Source organism: Sinocyclocheilus rhinocerous, unplaced genomic scaffold, assembly GCF_001515625.1.
Source record: "Sinocyclocheilus rhinocerous isolate Xijiao unplaced genomic scaffold, SAMN03320098_v1.1 scaffold749, whole genome shotgun sequence".
Taxonomy (NCBI): Eukaryota; Metazoa; Chordata; class Actinopteri; order Cypriniformes; family Cyprinidae; genus Sinocyclocheilus; species Sinocyclocheilus rhinocerous.
Window position 1 is genome coordinate 626984 of NW_015653466.1, and position 18629 is coordinate 645612.

General features: G+C 37.4%; 1 protein-coding gene across 1 annotated transcript in view; it reads right to left on the reverse strand.

Annotated features, from left to right (window-relative positions):
• LOC107715972 (WD repeat-containing and planar cell polarity effector protein fritz homolog) overlaps positions 1-18629 on the reverse strand; it is a 59907-nt gene that overhangs the window by 16091 nt on the left and 25187 nt on the right. The window contains exons 8-11 of the mRNA XM_016522253.1: positions 16311-16447; positions 13001-13192; positions 7061-7706; positions 820-1008 (exon numbers count right to left, since the gene is read on the reverse strand). Of these exons, the coding sequence (XP_016377739.1) occupies positions 820-1008; positions 7061-7706; positions 13001-13192; positions 16311-16447 (1164 nt within the window). The remainder of the gene's footprint in view (positions 1-819; positions 1009-7060; positions 7707-13000; positions 13193-16310; positions 16448-18629) is intronic.

The window sequence follows — 18629 nt, forward strand, 5'->3', positions numbered from 1 at the left end:
CAAATGAAGTTTTTAGCAATGCATATTACTAATCAAAAATGAAGTTTTTATATATTTATGGTAGGAAATTTACAAAATATCTTCATGGAACATGATCTTTACTTAATTTCCTAATGATTTTTGGCATAAAATAAAAATCAATAATTTTGACCCATACAATGTATTTTTGGCTATTGCTACAAATATACCCCAGCGACTTAAGACTGGTTTTGTGGTCCAGGGTCACATATATGGTTTACTCATTTCATATGGTTAACTTTTTTGTGTGTGAGAATTTGTACTTTTAAAGTGTGCATGCTGCTCAAAATTCACTCAAAATTGTATTTAAGAAAATGCCACTTTGTTTTGATATTTTGTTGATATTTTTTAAGTTGTTTAAATTCTTTTTGGAGCCACTGTGTGTACATTTTCAATAAATAAAAACATTGTTTTATTGTGCTCCATGTGGCCTCTCCCTGTGCTTGGCTTGTGACGTACATTCAGGACTCGAGTGAAGCTCTAGATAATGGATATGCTTTTGCTCTATGAATAATTACCTCCTCCAAGTCCAAACTCACTTATGTTTAAAATCAAATAGCACCGAGAGGTTGGAACTTGCAAACTTGGTCCGTTTTGCATTTGGACTGCATTGTGCTCCATGGTCCTATTAACTATTGCTCTCAGCACCAGAGCACTTAACGAGATTTAAATACTGTTATTTGAAATGGTAAAGACCTTTTTGATTCCAAGCTGAGTTTGTTGTGCACTTTCCCTGACACTAATTAAGTTTAGGTTTAGTCTCCGTTCAGAAATCAAAGCCTGCAGGTCTGGAGTCTTTACCTTCAGTTTGCTGGTCCAGTGGTTTTCTCAGCAGGTGATCTGTGATGGAGATGAGTGACCTGTAACACTCTGCTCCCATCATGGCCCAGTCCATATTACCCAGAATTCCCAGTGCTGCATCCACCTCCTCACAGCGCAAACGGTGCTGTACCAGATCACCTGGGCCTAGCTGAGCGCCACTGAACACACCTGCACATAGAATTAATACATATGTTATTAAGTGGCTGCATGATTATGAAGTGACACATATGACATATATGACGACTGAAGCAAACTTGGAAGAAACGAATACTGCTAGAAAGTCCAAAGGTTGCAGTATTTCCATCAAATACTAGCCCTCATGCTCTGACACATTAAGTTGTCTTACATTAAGAGAAAGAGGTTGTGGAAGCTCTGGGCCGTATGAGGTAGGAGATCTTTAGAAGCGACGCTCTGTAAGATTGCCATTGACATTTGGATCGATCTTCAGTCTGTGCTCTTTCTCTGTAGCACTGTTGAGAGGTGTGTGTGAGTGTGAGTGTGTGTGTGTGTGTGAACTGAACTGTGACACACAGCAAATGCAGTCGATTCAGGTTAAACACACTTGTTGGTGTGGATACTGCTGACAGTTAGTTTAGTGAATTACCTTTAAGAGAAATGGTGGATGCCATATACAGCAGAGAATCAATCAGAGAGGGATGAGCAGCTGAATGGACATTGAGCTAATGGATGTACCTTCTGCTGTTTACAAAGCTTCTCAAACATGCATTTACCTACAGAAAATCACACACTATTTTAACCACAAAAGGGTCATACAGACGAGTTTTCTTCAAACTGATCTGAATGTATAAATTAGTGGCCGACTGATATAGATTTTTTTAACAGCCGATACTAATACAGTTGTCTAGACTAGAGAGCAAGGTGTTAGATGGCAGATATCACGCCATTATATGATCAAATACAATTTTTTAAAGGTAAATGAAATGAGAATAACAATAAACACTAATTTTACAAAATGATGATATACTTTGACAAACTCTTTTTTTGAAAAAAATCTCTTATTCTCACCAAGGCTGCATTAATTTGATCAAAAATACAGTAAAAACAGTATTATTGTGGAATATTATCACAATTTCAAATAACTTTTTTTTTTTATTATTTGAAAATATTTTAAAATCTAATTTATTCCTGTGATGGCAAAGTGGAATTTTCAGCAGCCATTAATTCAGTCTTCAGTGTCACATGATCCTTCAGAAATCACTCTAATATAACAATTTACTGATCCCAAACTTTGGAATGGTAGTGTATATAATGGTATTACATAATTATTATATTTATGTACCATGGTATTTACATACTACTACAAAGTAGTACTAACAAGTAGTTAAAATTGTGGTGACCTCACCAAGGCTGCATTAATTTGATCAAAAATATAGTAAAAACAGTATTATTGTGGAATATTATCACAATTTCAAATAACTTTTTTTTATTATTTGAAAATATTTTAAAATCTAATTTATTCCTGTGATGGCAAAGTGGAATTTTCAGCAGCCATTAATTCAGTCTTCAGTGTCACATGATCCTTCAGAAATCACTCTAATATAACAATTTACTGATCCCAAACTTTGGAATGGTAGTGTATATAATGGTATTACATAATTATTATATTTATGTACCATGGTATTTACATACTACTACAAAGTAGTACTAACAAGTAGTTAAAATTGTGGTGACTAGAATGACATCAAAATAATGTTATCGATTCATAAATTTTTTGCAAAAAAGAATAAGACCATTCCATGTCAAATCAACCAACATTCAGAAACTTCCCCGGCTCAAATTTTTGATATTGTCAATATTTTTTTCTGAAGAAAGTTAAACATATATAGTGATGAAAGCCAAAATATTAACTGTCATTGATGTATATTTACTGAATAATCCACCAATTACAGCGGGGTAAAAATGACTTCAGAAAGACGGCAGCATCATTGTTATTTTAGCACAGAGATTGGTACTATAGGTCTATTAGTAAAACCTGTTTGCCAATGGTAACCATTAAAATAATAATAATAATTTCTCCAAAGTTTACATGCCTCTAACTCAAGTATTAAATATATCTTAAAGTCCTTTTAGATATTGGGTCTTAAAAAACCTTCCTTTAGGCGTCTTCATTTTTAAGGCCCTATATGGCTCAGTTTCAGAGATATTGTAATTTCAGTATAGCTCCAAAAGTAAACTGTTCACATTTTCAATAGTCAAAAACCAAATGTGGGTCACTTTGCATTCAGATAATACTTATTTTCTTTTAAAGAGGAATTTTTTTTTTTTGGCTATATCTCTCATCCCTAAGTAACAATATCATTTTTTCATTACAAAATGTAAATATTTAATTTAAATAATTATTTCATACAATTATTTCTCTGACAAGCTTAAAATATTTCTCTAACAATAGCTATTTATAATATTTGTAAATAAAATATGTATTGTTTTAGGCCCTGCATTGTAGATTTTGTTACTGTTATTATTTTTTTTGTTTTTTTTTTATTAAATCTGTTTATTGAACTTTTACAATAACAACAGGATACAGATACAGGAGAATCATGAAAACTGTTATTATTTTATCAGCTATTATCTTTAATATCTTCAGGTTAGTGCTGATTTTACAGTAGGTTTCAGATTTCATAGTGTGTCAAGAGCATTTCATATATTTAACCACTAAAACTTCCTTTTGCATTTCACAAACACACTCATTCTTCTGTATCCGCTGCCGTCTCTTATTTTTTCTTTCTCTCTCAGACACATCTTTCTATTTCTAACTCTTATCTGCCTGTTCTCTTGCTAACTTTCTGTGAATGTTAGCGTCTGTGATCACAATGAGCAGTAATCACCTGAGGCGGTTGACACCCGCATTTGACATTTAATAATGTAACAGAGCTTAATCCAGCCATACTGGATCTGCTTCTGAACGGCACACTCAATCGCAGCTATGCTCACTTCTCAACAGGAGACCATTAGCACAGCCACAAAAACCACGTTATTGACAAACATTACACAAACAGAGAAATATGTTGCCCATCAAAAAAACGACCCCTCGGGACCCTCTATATTCATGATTCCTGACGTCTTACACATCAAGGAACTTGCACATAACACAGCAAAGTAAAGCAAATGACCCATGTTTGTTATCTCTTTTTGTTGCTAAACCAATTTGAAATCGTCTCTTGGACAGAAATCATCTCCTGCGGATGTTGGTAGCAGAAGGAGGCGCCATTTTGCGGCAAATGAAATGACAGCCACCATTTTTTTGTAAGTGAATTTGGAAAGGAGGTCGGGTAGGGTCCAATTAAAACTGCATGTGGGAAATTAACAGGCCGCCTTCCACAAACCCCTGAAGAGCCACTAATGTGACTAATAACAGTGTAGAGAGAAATGACAGACATCAGCACAGACACAGAAGAGCTGCAGCACTGCAGAGAGATGCAATAAAACAATGATGCTGTTTATGGCACACATATACACCAAACTGAAAAGAAAAGGTTTCATTTTCTCCCTGGGCCTGTGAAAAAAAAACACATGACACTGAGGATGAGGATGAGGATGAGAAGTTCACAGGTTAACAGTTTTTTTGTAGTCAGTTTTTTTTTACACATATATATGAACATTTTTAAATAAATACATACAAAATGTAATTGTTACCATTTTTTAAATAAACAAATAAATAAGCAATACAAAAAAGTAATAAATTTAACTGTTCGGTCCAGTAAAAAAGCTTTAAAGAACAGTTAGGTGACCTTCATTTATGAGAAGTCATGAAATACATTAATTGTTGATTGTGGGAAAAAAATAAATAAATAAAAATATGTAATTGGATTACAAAATGTAACTGTTCCTTAAAATATAAAATAAAATACAAAATTCAATTGTTACTGTTTTGTAAATAAATAAATAAAGTGCAAAATTTAACTATTTTGTCCAGTTAGGTGACAGTTAGGTGACTTTCATTTATGAGAAGTGTTGTGGTTGTGATAAAACTCTTTTTGACTCTAATTTTAGTTGTTTTTCTTGTTCTTAATAGTGGTAAGTGGTATAAAAAGACCCCACTAATAATTTATTTATTTGAAATATTTTATATATATATATAGGCATAATTCGACACAACCAAAACAAACAGGGTGACCTATGTGATGCAACCAAAGAGCTCCAAACTGCAATGCTGTGCAATTTCCTCTCCTTTAAATTAATCTTGTTTCCCCTTCAATGTCTTTTTTTTTCACTTTCTCAGAGTGTGCTGGCCAGCTGCCCCCCGTATCCACTCCGTACAGCAGCTCTCCTGTGCCGAGCGCGTGCCCAGATGAGATAACTCAGGGAGGAGAGGAAAAAAAGAAGGGAGGGTAAGCGAAAGAAAAAGAAAGAGCTGCTTCCTTGGGAAGACTGGAGGTCTGCCAACTCTTTCATCCTCTGTGCGTCCGATTCACTCACTTCATCATGTAGCAGTTCTAGAGATATAAGTCAATAAATATGGGCGCGTGAGCAAGACAAGCCCAACGAACACGTTCACAAAGAAATAAATAGACAAACGGGCAAACAAGTGCTGCTCAATAGCTGCTCCGAATTATCAGTCAGAAAAGATGTGCGTTTGCTTTCTTCATCAAAACCTTGGCACGCGATCAGAGGAGAGGGAACTGCTGTTGCTCTCTCTCTCTCCCACCCTCCCTTGCTTTCTACCTCTCTTTCTCGTAGAAAACTCTTTCTCTTGCTGACGCTCTCCATTTAAAACTTTGACAGAGTCGCTGGGAGTCACATTCACTTCCAAAGTCAAAATTAAACTCTAGGCATGGGCAGGTTTTGATTGGCAAACTTTATCTGGTGCCCTGAGGGACTGTAAATGATTTATCGGAGAAATGCATCCCAGAATGCACCTGGAGGTGGCAGCCCAAGGGTGGGTATTGAGTGACCGCAGAAGACTTGGCCCCTGCCTCTGCTATTCCCTCAAATGTCTGTGTGCTTCTACAGTTCTACAATGAACGCAATCTCAGATTCTCACACACTCACACTCCGAAGTATATAACACACTATAACGCCACGCACTGTCTCGGTTGGACAAGCTATAATCTGATTGGCTGGTCTTATGCGTGTCCTTTACAGGATAGTGGGTTGCTACAATGATTATTTTTGGAAAGACTAATCACTAGATTTGCCAAAGTGTGCAAGGATTGTGACATCAAATCTTCATCATGTGACATCAAATTGTTTTTCTGGGCACTTAGTTTCCTTGAAACTGGGAAGAAGATGGGAATCAGGTCATGGGCCAGATTTAAACATGTCACTCATCTGAGCACCACAGCTCAATGTGTTAAAGAATGTGCACTGACCACTACACCACGACTATGACTTATTTTAAAAATTCTTAAGAAAAGTAATGTATTGTCTTAGTAGAAAATAAACTACATATCCAATATCAGAACTGTGTAATATGTTCTCTTATGCCTGCGAAGTAATCAGTTTTTCATTTAGAACAAATTCAGATTATAAACAGATACACAGACCTGTTATTTAATAATATTTAAATAAAATATTTATTTCATATACAGTACATTACCATTCAAAAGTTTGGGGTCGGTAAGACTTGTTGATGTTTTTGAAAGAAGTCTCTCTTATGTTCAAGGTTGCATTTATTTGATCAAAAGTACAGAAAAAAAAGTGATATTGTGAAATATTATTTCAATTAAAAAAAACAGTTTTCTATTTTAATGTTTTAAAATGTCATTTATTCCTGTGATGGCAAAGCTAAACTTTTAGTATCCATTACTTTAGGGTCACATGATCCTTCAGAAATCATTCTAATATGCTGATTTATTGCTCAATAAACATTTCTAATTATTATCAGTGTTGAAAATATTTCTGATGCTTAATATTTTTGTGGAACCATTTTCTTTAGGATTCTTTGATGGATAGAAAGTTCAAAATAACAGTATTTATTTGAAATAGAAAAATGTTGAAACAAATTTCTTTACTGCCATCTTTGTTCTATTTACTGCATCCTTGCAGTATAAACAAAAGTTATAAAAAAAAAAAACTTACTGACCCCAAACTTTTGAATGATAGTGTAAGTGTGTAGTGTAAATTCTCTCTTAGTGTTTTGCATTTGTGTTTTATGTCCCCAGGCTATATAAATACAATCATGTTCAAGAATCTTTAGCTCTATACTTCAAATGCCCTACTCTGATTTCAATCAAGTAGACTACACAAAGGTCCCACTGACCTAGTTTTAGCCTCAGCGCAGCAAGCGGCCCTCCATGAAACCGAAGCAGCAGTAAGTCATTTGCCTCCAGACCCTCATTTCCATGGGATATCGGACAGTAGGCCCATTGGATCCCCTCTAGCCCCTCAGAGGTTTTTATGTGACAAGAGAGGTGCAGGCTGGGGCCTATAGAGTCAGGAGTCGGTTCTTCACTCACTAGCCGCAGAGGGAGAGGTGAGAGCCCCATATCAAAGCACTGGAGCTCGCCTTGACTTCCGCCCACCATCAGCAGAGCTCCTGAAGGATGCCATGCTAGTACCACCGGCACCATGGAGCAGGAGGCCCACTGGGAGTGGCCTGTCTGTAGGTCAAAAAGAACCACAGAGCAGTCCTGAAGCCCCAAGAGAACCCAGCGCTCCAGCGGGTCGCGACAACAGGTTATGGGTTTGGATGTCAGGGGTAGAGGAGAGCCGGACAGACGTTGGAGATGTCCACGAGCACATTCATACACACAGTTTTGGACTTCAGGAGTCTGGGCCTCCTCGTACAGCTCAGACGTGGAGTATTTGGCCTCTTGGTGCAGTTCCATGGTCAGGACATGGTAGGGTTGGGTCAAACTGAATCTGCAGTCTATAGGGTTCCCGTCAGTTCGGATAGAGCTCAAAACCTACACAGAGAGAAACAGGGAGAAACAATTTTAATTATTGAAGTTTTTTGTTTTTTTTCAGAACAAGTATGTGAACCCTTGCATCTACCAGTTCAATTTAATTATAAATTGGTTGTGCATGCCCAATTCACAATTACAGGAAATATTTGGTGAAAGTTATTTCTGCTGAAACGAAGGGTTCACATACGTTTTCCCTCCTCATCTGTCACAACAGACAGACAAAATGTTCATATACTTTGTTTAGTTCATAAACTTGCTTTTTAGTTCATATACTTGTTCCTGAAACTGTAAAATATTTCTTTTATAATGTGTTGAAGCATGTGCGCTGACATTTTTAAGATATTATTAGAAAAGTTATGCATAATATGTAATTGTAGTGAAATGAAGAATGAATAATCTTAAAATATTAATTATAATCAATATATAAAAAAAACCTTTGGCCACCACAGCTCAATGCATTAAAGCATGTGCTCTGCTATGCCTCAACTCTTAGAAAAATGTGTAGCTAAATTATATTTCCAAATTATATATACAAGTATACAAAATATATACAAGTAATAACCCACTGCGAGGTAAAACAGAACCAGAGAAAGACACAGGTGGTCTTGAAGAACCACAGGTAAACCAAAAGTTACAAACATTTTGCACAAGTAAATATTCAGCATGGGCTCCGCCATCCCTGAGACAGTAGAAATCGCAGGCTCAACACACATGTTGATCAAATTTGTTTGGAGATTTAACCTCAAAATGTGCACACAAACAGCTTAAAAAGTGTCCTATCAGACGGCAGCACGCAGGAAGTTTGGGTTTACCTGTAGTATGTGTGTTTCTGGTGCAGATGGTGCGGTGAGAGAGAGACTGAGAGCGATGGGCTGGCACAGAACAGTGGCGTGTGCGCCAGCGTAGGAGACTGAGTTAAGCGGGTTGCCAATGGTTTCTGTGAAATCAGGGGATGAGTTTTTTTTGTCTTTTTTTTTTAGCTGTAATCCCCCCTGGGCCGACTCCCGCTGCACCCCAGGGGGTGAGAGGGGTTTAGTGAGAGGGCGGGAGAGAAGTTGCTGACAGCACAGAGGGGAGATCCGGAACAGTGCCAGTTCTCCACAGAGCCAGGCCCCGCTGAGACACACCTGCCCCAGCCACAGAGGCCCCCATTCTTGGCCTGTCCACAGCTGGGCCCGGGCTCAGAACCAACACCCCACTGACCACGCTAGCAAAAGACCAACGCCCCAACTGCTTTGGCTAATACTACGATAATGTTGACCCCGTTAGCACTAAGCTAGTAAAAAACTAGCTAGAGCTAGGTTGAACACCTTTTCAGGCCATTTTAAGTTGGTCAGCTTGCAGCTCAGGCCAGAATTTGTGACCTCACGAGGCTAATGCTTTGCTAAGGTAGTGCAACTGATACTATTCTGGCTAATAATATACACATGTAACCGTCTTGAATAGCATTGTGCTTTGTTGTGAGTGTAAAATCGCGGACCAGAAGTGCCATCAGGAACTACAGAGAAATTGCACAATCCTCACACTTGTTTATCCGGTTTAGTAGTAACAGATAGCCATAGAGAGAAAGCGCTAAGCTCTTTGCCACGGTAACACTTAACAAAAACAAAAAGGTGAAGAAATAAAGGAGAGCGGGTGGAGAGGCAGTATGTTTGCCTCAGCACTGGGGGACATTTCGAGTGTCTTTCTCCCACCCGCCATAAAGATTTTAACATCTTCACAGAGTGATCCTTCTTAAGACCTTCATTCACACACACGCACACACAAACATTGCAAATCCCACAGCTGTCGCTGAAACAATGACAGATTCAATTTCACAAAGACAAACAGCATCTTGGTGAGTTGGGGAGGCTTTTTTGGGGGGGGTGCTAGAAAGAGAGAGAGAACAGTGGTAAGTGAGTCTCTGTTAGTTATTGGTTTCAGTCACTGGTCAAAACTATTCTTTTCTTTTCAGAGGGAGAGAGGGGGACAGTGAGAGAGGGAGAGAGAAAGGGAGATGATGATGAAGGCAATCTATGAAAGTCCTTGCTGCTGAGTCTCCTCTCTTCTGGTGTGTGTAAATGTGTGTGTGTGTGTACGCTACTCAGATGCTTGTCAGGCCGCTGTGGCATGAAATCAACACAGAAGCATTCGCTCTACTGCACCTGCACATGCCCAAGAATTTAACCCGAGAAATCACATTCCACTCGGACCTTTTCTCTTCATATATAACATGGTCTGGAATCATAACAGCAGCCATGCGCAGAAAAATGACAGAGATTGAAACCATTCCACATGAGCCTTCTAAAATCAAATCAACACTGTCAGAGAATAAGGAATACATTCAAAAAATGAGGGAAATATATTCAGCAGAAGGATAAATACTGCAGTCAAAAAAGGTGGCTGTGTTAAAAAATGTGTGTACATATACACTACCATTCAAAAGTTTGGGGTCTGTCAGATTTTTAAAAAAATATATTTTTCTTCAGCAAGGATGCGGTAAATTGATCAAAAGTGACTGTAAAGACACATAATGTAACAAAAGATTTCTATTTCAAATAAATGGCAATTTTTAAAACTTTCAATTCATCAAAGAATCCTGAAAAAAAAAAGTTTCACCGTTTCCTAAAAAATTAAGCAGCACAACATTTAGTTTGTGCGAGACCATTTGTGGCTATAACATTTACTCAAGGAATTTCTTTAAAAAAGTGGACGTCCCTGAAAGCCACTGACTCTGAAGCCACTGAAAGCCACTGACTATTTCTGCTCTCATTTCACATTCAGTGAAAAGGATAATATGTGTTAGGTTGAAGACACAAGAAATGTGTCAATTTGTAAATAAAGTACAAATGCCTGGTAAATATACAGATCAAACGTATGAAAAGAGAAGTGTTCTGCGAGAGATAACAGGATATTCAACAACATCTAATGTGTACGGAAAACATAACAACCACCCCAATATGCAAAACAACTATCAAAAAAAAAAAGAGAGAGAGATATCAAATGCTTACTGAAAACATAACACCTCAACATGCAAAATAAGTGTATATATACATTTTTTTTTAAAATTAAAATCATTAAATTCCAGGAACAGGGGAATTGATTAAAAATGTTAAACGTTTGCATAAATAAAAGTGTGTGTACGAGTGTTTTTCCCCATGTGTCTCTTGGCAGTGCTTATCTGCGAGGGGTAAGAATTAAGACCACATAGGGAAAGAAAGCATACTTTTTAAATGCTGAAGACTAAGCAGAAAATGGGTTTAGCATGCAGATAGCAAACTTAACAAAGGGAACATATATATGAGGCAGAATTGATTGAAGTGTATGTCTGTGCGCTGAGCGAACCGTTTGATTCATCGCTCGCGTCTTACATAAACTGCTAGCTTGATTTCACACCACGGATCTGAAAATGACAACAAACACTTTAATTAGAAACGATGAAGGCGAGAGACACTTTAATGTTTTTTTAACCGTAGAAAAATGAGAGAGAGAGAGAGGCAAAGAGAGAGAGAGAGAGAGAGAGAGAGACAAAGAGAGAGAGAGAGGAAAATAAATAGGTGAAGGCCCAGGATACATCCAGGGTTCATTTCCAACCAGAGCAATCCAGCGTTGTTCCACGCTGCCCCCTTATATTTTTTTATTTAGCGGTTTTCTAACCCTTGTTTGTTTTAATTTGGTGCATTTATGATTGGAAATGCAGCTCCGTTTACCCGTCTCTCTCATCCACTGCTCTGCGAGGGAAGATTTTGCATATGTTTAAAACCAGAGTGCAATGTTGGGAGCTTAAGCATTGCTTGCTGATTTTTGAATCGTCGCCATCCCACATTAAACAGTGCTGAGAGGCACTAGAATGTACAGTAGATATGGAGAAATCAACAGACAGTGTTATTAGCAGTTCCTGAGAGCTCGAAGAAAATATAATATGCACACATCCAGAAACTTTAGGCAGGTGCTCGATCAAATAAAGCACTTCACACAACAGAAATAAAAAATGTACTGTAACATTTTTTAGGCTACTGATATGACTGGAGTCTACATCTCCAAAGTACTATTCTTTTTTTGTGTGTAAAACTTTTTTAAATGAGCAACTCTCAGGAACTTCACTATAAGTAAAAAAAGATCGGCACACTGTCACTGCTGCTCCCAAAGATCAATTTATTAAAATCAACACAAAGTTTCGACACTAAGGTCTTCGTCAGGCAAACAACAAGTGCACAGAAGAGTACAATTTATATCAACATGATCTATCACACCTGACATGATTAGTCAACTAATTTATAGGATTTTATTTATTATTATTATTTTATATTATTTTTCGTTTTCATTTATTGGATGATTGGGTAATTAGTTGATTTTATTTATTAGTGTACTTTTTTTTTGTTTGTTTAATACATCTTTGGGAGCAGCAGTGGCAGTGTGCTGATTTTTGTTTACTTATAGTGAAGTTCCTGAGAGCTGCTCATTTAAAAAAGTTTTACACACAAAAAAGGAATAGTACTTTGGAGATGTAGACTCCAGTCATATCAGTAGCCTAAAAAATTTTTACAGTACATTTTTTATTTCTGTTTTATTTTTTTTTCACTGCATGGGGCCGTCATGTTCAGATCACATAACCAGTTGAATACTAGTTACTTTATAAAAAAAAAAAATACTGAAAATTGATTACTGAGTAAACAAAAAAAATAAAAACGAAATTATGAAATATATATGTATATGTGTATATATATATATGCATGCTACTTTATCTGCTACTGCTAGAGTATCCAGTGTGACGTATAAAATGAGTGGTACCTTTACAATGATGGATTGGTGTGTGTACTGCAGCTCTATTCTATATGCAAAAAAATTCTAGAATCAAGAAAATGTTTTTTTTTTGCACCTCTGTATAGCTGTTGCGTAATTAGAGATTTGCTGCAGAGTAGAACACATACTACAATGAAAGAGCGTCAGCTACACAGGAAGGGGGCTCAAAGGTCAAAGGTTGGCTGTTCACGTAAAGAAAAAGTTAAAGTGAACAGTTTGAGTTACAGCAGCTCACTGAGAAACACAATGGTGATTAGTAAAGCATGACAAAGGGAAAAAAGAAAGGTAAAATGGGCCAAAAAGACTGGGGTGAAAAAGGGATTGATAATCTTTCCGAAACCTTGAGCAGCAGAGTATTGCGAGGGCATTATTAAAAGTAGTTATATTATTTAGGAGGTCACACCCTGGTTATTATCTGTCCTTCACGTTTGTTCAAAATTTCATCACCCAAAAAATATTAGTTCAGAGAGAGATAAAAGACCAACCCTGAAGGAATGTCAGTGTCTGCTTACCGTAAGCCCTGGTGTATCCGAGCAGGCGAGCAGCACCAGGTTGGTCCTGTCCACTGCACTAGGGACGGGAGACCAAGGCCTAACCTCCTTGTTACAGAGGGGCCACCAGCACACGACTACATCCTGCGTCAGGTTCAGCCCCACGCGGCGCTCCACGCGCCGTCCTCCACCAGGTAAGTCCACCACTGAAACCTGCGGAAGAACAGTAACCGTAAAGGAATCAGACCACAAAACATCTATAAAACATGACGCCAACTCTTCTGCATAACACAATACAGCTGCATGCTGCTTTATTAATGCGGCCTGAGCTGCTCCGGGTAGCAGGGCATTGTTATTTTTTTGTTGGGGTTTTTATTAAATTCATTTGAAATAGCCACATTTGATCTGCACTTGGTGAGATGTTAGAAGGTAACAAGGTATTTGTGTGACTGCTAATAAGATCTCTAGATGCTTTCACTTTCATAAACCCCAGATTTGGACAGGTACTGTATTGCTTCCAGTGTGGCAGGACTGAACCAGAATATGATTCTGCAGGAAAAACAGGAATATACTATGGAAAAAAAGGTAATTGCTCTATAATTGCTCAATCAATACCTCAGAATCTAAGATACATCAGCAAATTTGCAGCACAGATAAATCCCAAATCCACCCAAAATGACAGGTTTCTAATGAAGCACAGGCCAGTGTTTTGCTGCTGACTAAGTCTGACTACCAAATTTCATTAAAATGAGCCACACCTGACTGAGACACACCTGCCTTTTGGCTGATGCACAAACAGCTTTAATCACTCAAGACTGTCTAGCCTAAACACAGACATAATAACTGAGGTATTCAAAACTTAGTTCCTTTAAAGGGGAGTTAAATCCACTATCTGTTTATGGGACTGCAATAATAGTTCAGTAAGGAGCGGTATTTTCTCCTACACCGCACCACTGTCTCATACCTCCGCATTAAACTCTATCTCATATCTGCGGCGGCTCATCATGTGCTATTTCAGCAGTTCCGGGCTGAGGTTTTAAAGCAGGGTTTTTTCCAGACCCTTAATGTAGCCCACAGTACAAATAAATGGCATGAAAATACGATATGGCTCTTATAGAGTCAGTGCCTATTCATGCAACATAATAGCAGTAATTTCCATATACTTCATTCTGAAAGGCCTTATCAAGAGAGCAAACACGGAGTCTCTCTTTATGTCAACAACTCTATCTGTGCACAATAGGGAGGAATAGAAATGTACCACAGTCTGTCCATGACAACAAAAACTGTTCATCATTTAACCTTGACCTTCATAGACTGCACCTGTACAGACTAATCGTGCATGTTAAGTATCATCAAGCATGAAAATGATTTATATAAGATTAATAAATAAACAAAAACAAAGTAAACCAGTACAGACTGTGGGTGTCGCAACAAAGCGCTCCAGTAATGCGATAATGTTCGGGTGCGGAGGGTGTTAAGAGCCCGATGTATTTATGTATTGTGTTTAGTCCATAATCAGACCCATCCAAATTGTGATCTCCGCACACTTGGTCTCCGGCCCATTAAAATGAGGTTAATGCTTTCAAAAAGAAAATGAATAAAGATTTTTTTTCTCTTAAATTCCGTTGTGAATTTTTTTTAGACAAGTTGATTTGGAAAGCCAGAGAATGAATGGGATGGAGAATAAAGAATGGAGCGATCACCTTCGTTTCCTCTAAAGAGAAGGAGATGGACTTGACCTCACCCTCCAACCCCTACACCACTGCTCTGCTAGCGACAAACTGCATAGCTGTGACCAATTTTACAGAGCAGTAATAATGGCCACATCTTACAATATAGATAGTACATCTTCTGTTCCTCTGGCTCAAACAGTAGAGCATGGTGCTAGCAACACCAAAGTCATGGGTCTGATTGCCAGGAAATTCAAGAACTAATGAAATATATACACACCACCATGTCTACTCCGAACGCGAGCGGCGCGGCGTGACAAAACACTATAGAACCCATTATAATCAGTGATGGTGTCTACACTAGATGCGGCGCGGCACAATAAATCCCCGACAGTAAACGGCTGCCTCGTTCTATCTATGACGTACTGACACAAATTCAAATGATTTGCAACGGTCGCTTTGTTGCATCCGGTGTAGACACGGCGTTACGCTCAGTAAGGCTGCTTTTATTTGATCAAAATAAAGTAAAAACAGTAACACTGTGAAATATTATTACAAATTAAAAGAATAGCCATTACTCCAGTTTTCAAGGTCACATGACCCTTCAGAAATCATTCAAATATGCTGATTTGTTGCTCAAGAAACATTTCTTATTAATATGTTGAAAGCAGTTTTGCTGCTTAATATTTGATGTGGAAACTGTTATACATTTTAGAATTCTTTGATACATAGAAAGTTTAACATTGTAACAATGTTGATTGAATGCATCCTTGCTGAATAAAAGCATTAATTTCTTTCAAAAAATTATATATAAATTATAATTAAAATGTGTATATATATATATATATATATATATATATATAGTGCAATGTAATGTAAAAATGAAATATTATTTAAACATATATAAAAAATTATATTTTTTAGATAAAAGTATCTGACGATGCAGAAATAAATGCAAATGTAAAAATGTTCACTTTCAGATTTAATTTATCTCAAAATAGAGAATTATTTTGGTTCCTTCTGTTCCATCAGGTTCTAGCAATATCTTTGATGTGGGAAACCAGTGTGTAATGCCACACTGAAAAACTGCTTTGTGTAGTTAATGCTTCTCAAATTTCAAATGATATTGTGCTTTCAAAAAAACATTTTTTTTCTTTTTTATATTTACTTGATGCATAACAATTACAGTATTACAGCAATTACATAATGATATCCAACTATCTGCCATTTGCAGGTTTCTGTAATTTAATTAACAAAAATAGAGACAGAGGGAATAACATTTGTCAGGCATATACAGATGTACTGTCATAAAGCATGTAATGTCTCTATAAAGACAGGAGTGCTGTGTGTTTGGACCTGATGTTCCCCACAGGTGTGCATTAGAGAGGAGCTCCAGTAATCACAGTGTTACCTGTCCCAGCGGTAAAAGAAAGGAAGTAAAGCCAGGCAATTATTAGAGCTAAAAGCCCTGTGGAAAGAGCCAGACCAGCCTCATTAAAGCTTTTTAATTGAAAGCAGGAGAGGCTGTGCTGCCTTTCCTCCTAAAATGTGCTAATGCATGTGCATTGAAGAGCTTGCGCGTGTATGTCTTTGGGCGAGTGTTCAATAGATGTGTGTGTAAAAGGTATGTGCGTGTGTGTGTGTGTGTGTGTGTGCATTACCTTAATCTCCGCAGCTGTGAGTTTCTCCATGTGTCGTGCTAGCTCAGCTGAGCTCTGGTTCTTCCTGTTCAGGTAAACCTGACACACCTGACTCCTCTCCATCAGTGTGAATAGCAGGAAGCGATCGCCGATCACCGCTGAAAACCACAGAGAAAGGTTAAAGGTCAAAACTCATATGACCTTGAGAGACTACAGCTTGACTACAGATTGACTCAAATGCTAACTTACCCCTGGTAGAAAACCTTTTTACTTTTATAGATATAGATAATTCTTTCAAACAATGATGTCCCCAAATGTCCCCCACAATTTACAGAAAAAACTTTGTGCCAAAACTCAAAGTAACATCCCTCAAAACATGTTTGTATTACATGGTGGGCACTTTCCTTTGACCTGTACTGTTTTTACACATACCTAATGACATATTTATTGTCCAAACCTCTTTTATCTAACCTTCATGGTTACCTACCTACCGAATCAACTGTTGGCTAGTTCAAGTAATGCTGTGATTTCAGGTTTTACTATCCTTGTGAGAACATTTGGTCCCCAAAACGTAGGTAAAGTCTGACCCACACACACAGAAATGCACTAAATGAATAATTTCCATAAGTGTTTGAGTCAGGGCAGTAGTTTAAGAGACTAATAAGGAGTCACAGAAGAGAGAGAGAGAGTGAAAGAGAGACTGTAAAGCCTGTAGGGTATGCAGCTTTCATGTTAAAGAGACATTTGCAGTGAAACTGTTGACAAGCTCTCCACACTATGATTAGCAATTAACCTTCCCTTCCTAAAAAATTTATCTGTTTATGAAACCAATTAAACGGCAGAAAAAATTAATACAAGCCATTTAGAGAAGCAGGTTTAGTTGAGGATGATATTCAGGGCTGGAATTTCCAACCTTAACAGAAATTAGAGACGGAATATCAGTGCTTCTGCAGTAATTATGAATCATCTCACATTCAAGCATAAAAAGGGAGCTCATTTCAAAGGAAAAGCGTGTTAAATGCAGTAATTTTACCATCGTTTTTAAGTTTTACTTTAGCAAGTCTACAATAACAAAGAAAACATGCACATTTGCATAAGATTTTGAAACTTTTTTTTGTTTTTGAGAATTTTGAACTTAAAATGCTGATTTACTGTGCGTTAGGAAATGTAATATATTTTTGGAAATTGAAAGAATAATTTTTACTTAAACCAAAGTTTATAGTTTAGTCACTTTAAGAGGCTCAAGAGTGATTTGGAAAAGCTAAGTGTAAACAATACACTCTACCAAATTAAAACTGATTATTTAAATGACATATTTTCCCTTTGGAAAAGAAAAAGAAAAAAGAAAAACATGGAATATTCAGAATGCTTTTAAAAGATTACAAAAATTCCAGAAAACATACTGATGTATTAGTGTTCAGTAATCATGGCCAAATTAAGGGGAAGATTCCATGATAATCCTTCCAAAAATATTCCAAATTTGTGTCCAGGGGCTAGTAAACAGGTTTTGGAACATGTGGGCAGTGGGTTAAATCAGAATAAATCAATAAATTCCTCTAAATCTGCTTAGTTAGTTAATGCTCCATTCCTTTAAAACATGTTTACAGCGTTGTCTAAAATGCTTACAAGCAGTGATATTAATTTCTAGAAAAATATAATACAATATTTGATGATGGCGGATATTTTGGTTCTTAAATTGTAGGTCATTATGTTTTGGGCATCTCTAATGGACTCAATACCAAGATGGTTTTTACCTAAAACCACTGTGGGAGCTTCTTATACCAAACAAATATTCCCAAACACCTCTCTTATCATTGTTTGGCTGTCCATATACATCTTAAAACATCGTAACCTGTGACTGTATTAACGAAACAGCTATAGATGCAGTACAGATAATTTATGCGTCACAAATGTGTCCATCGCAATCACAGGCCAAACAAAGTTTTCGATTTCTCTCTTTGTACTACAGCACTCACAAAGTAACTTCATCACGACCAGAACAGGTCTGACTGTGTGTGTGAAAATAGCTGAATAAGTGACAGATGTAGAAGCCCTCCTGGCACCCCAACCCTTACACTCTCTCTCTCTCTCTCTCACACACACACACACACACACATATAATTACTCTGGTAATTAGGGGCTCTGGGGGCCTGAATGGCACTCTATGGGGGCTACTAGGAAAAGGGAAGGGGTGGGCTGACAGAGTGAGAGAGAGAAAGAGAGCGAGAGAGGTTTGTCAGGTATCTAGAGACCTGGCACAGAGAGCATTAGCCATATAAGCTCTAAACAATACATGATATGAGAAAATAATTAGCAGATTTGGGATAGTGTCCAGTTTCA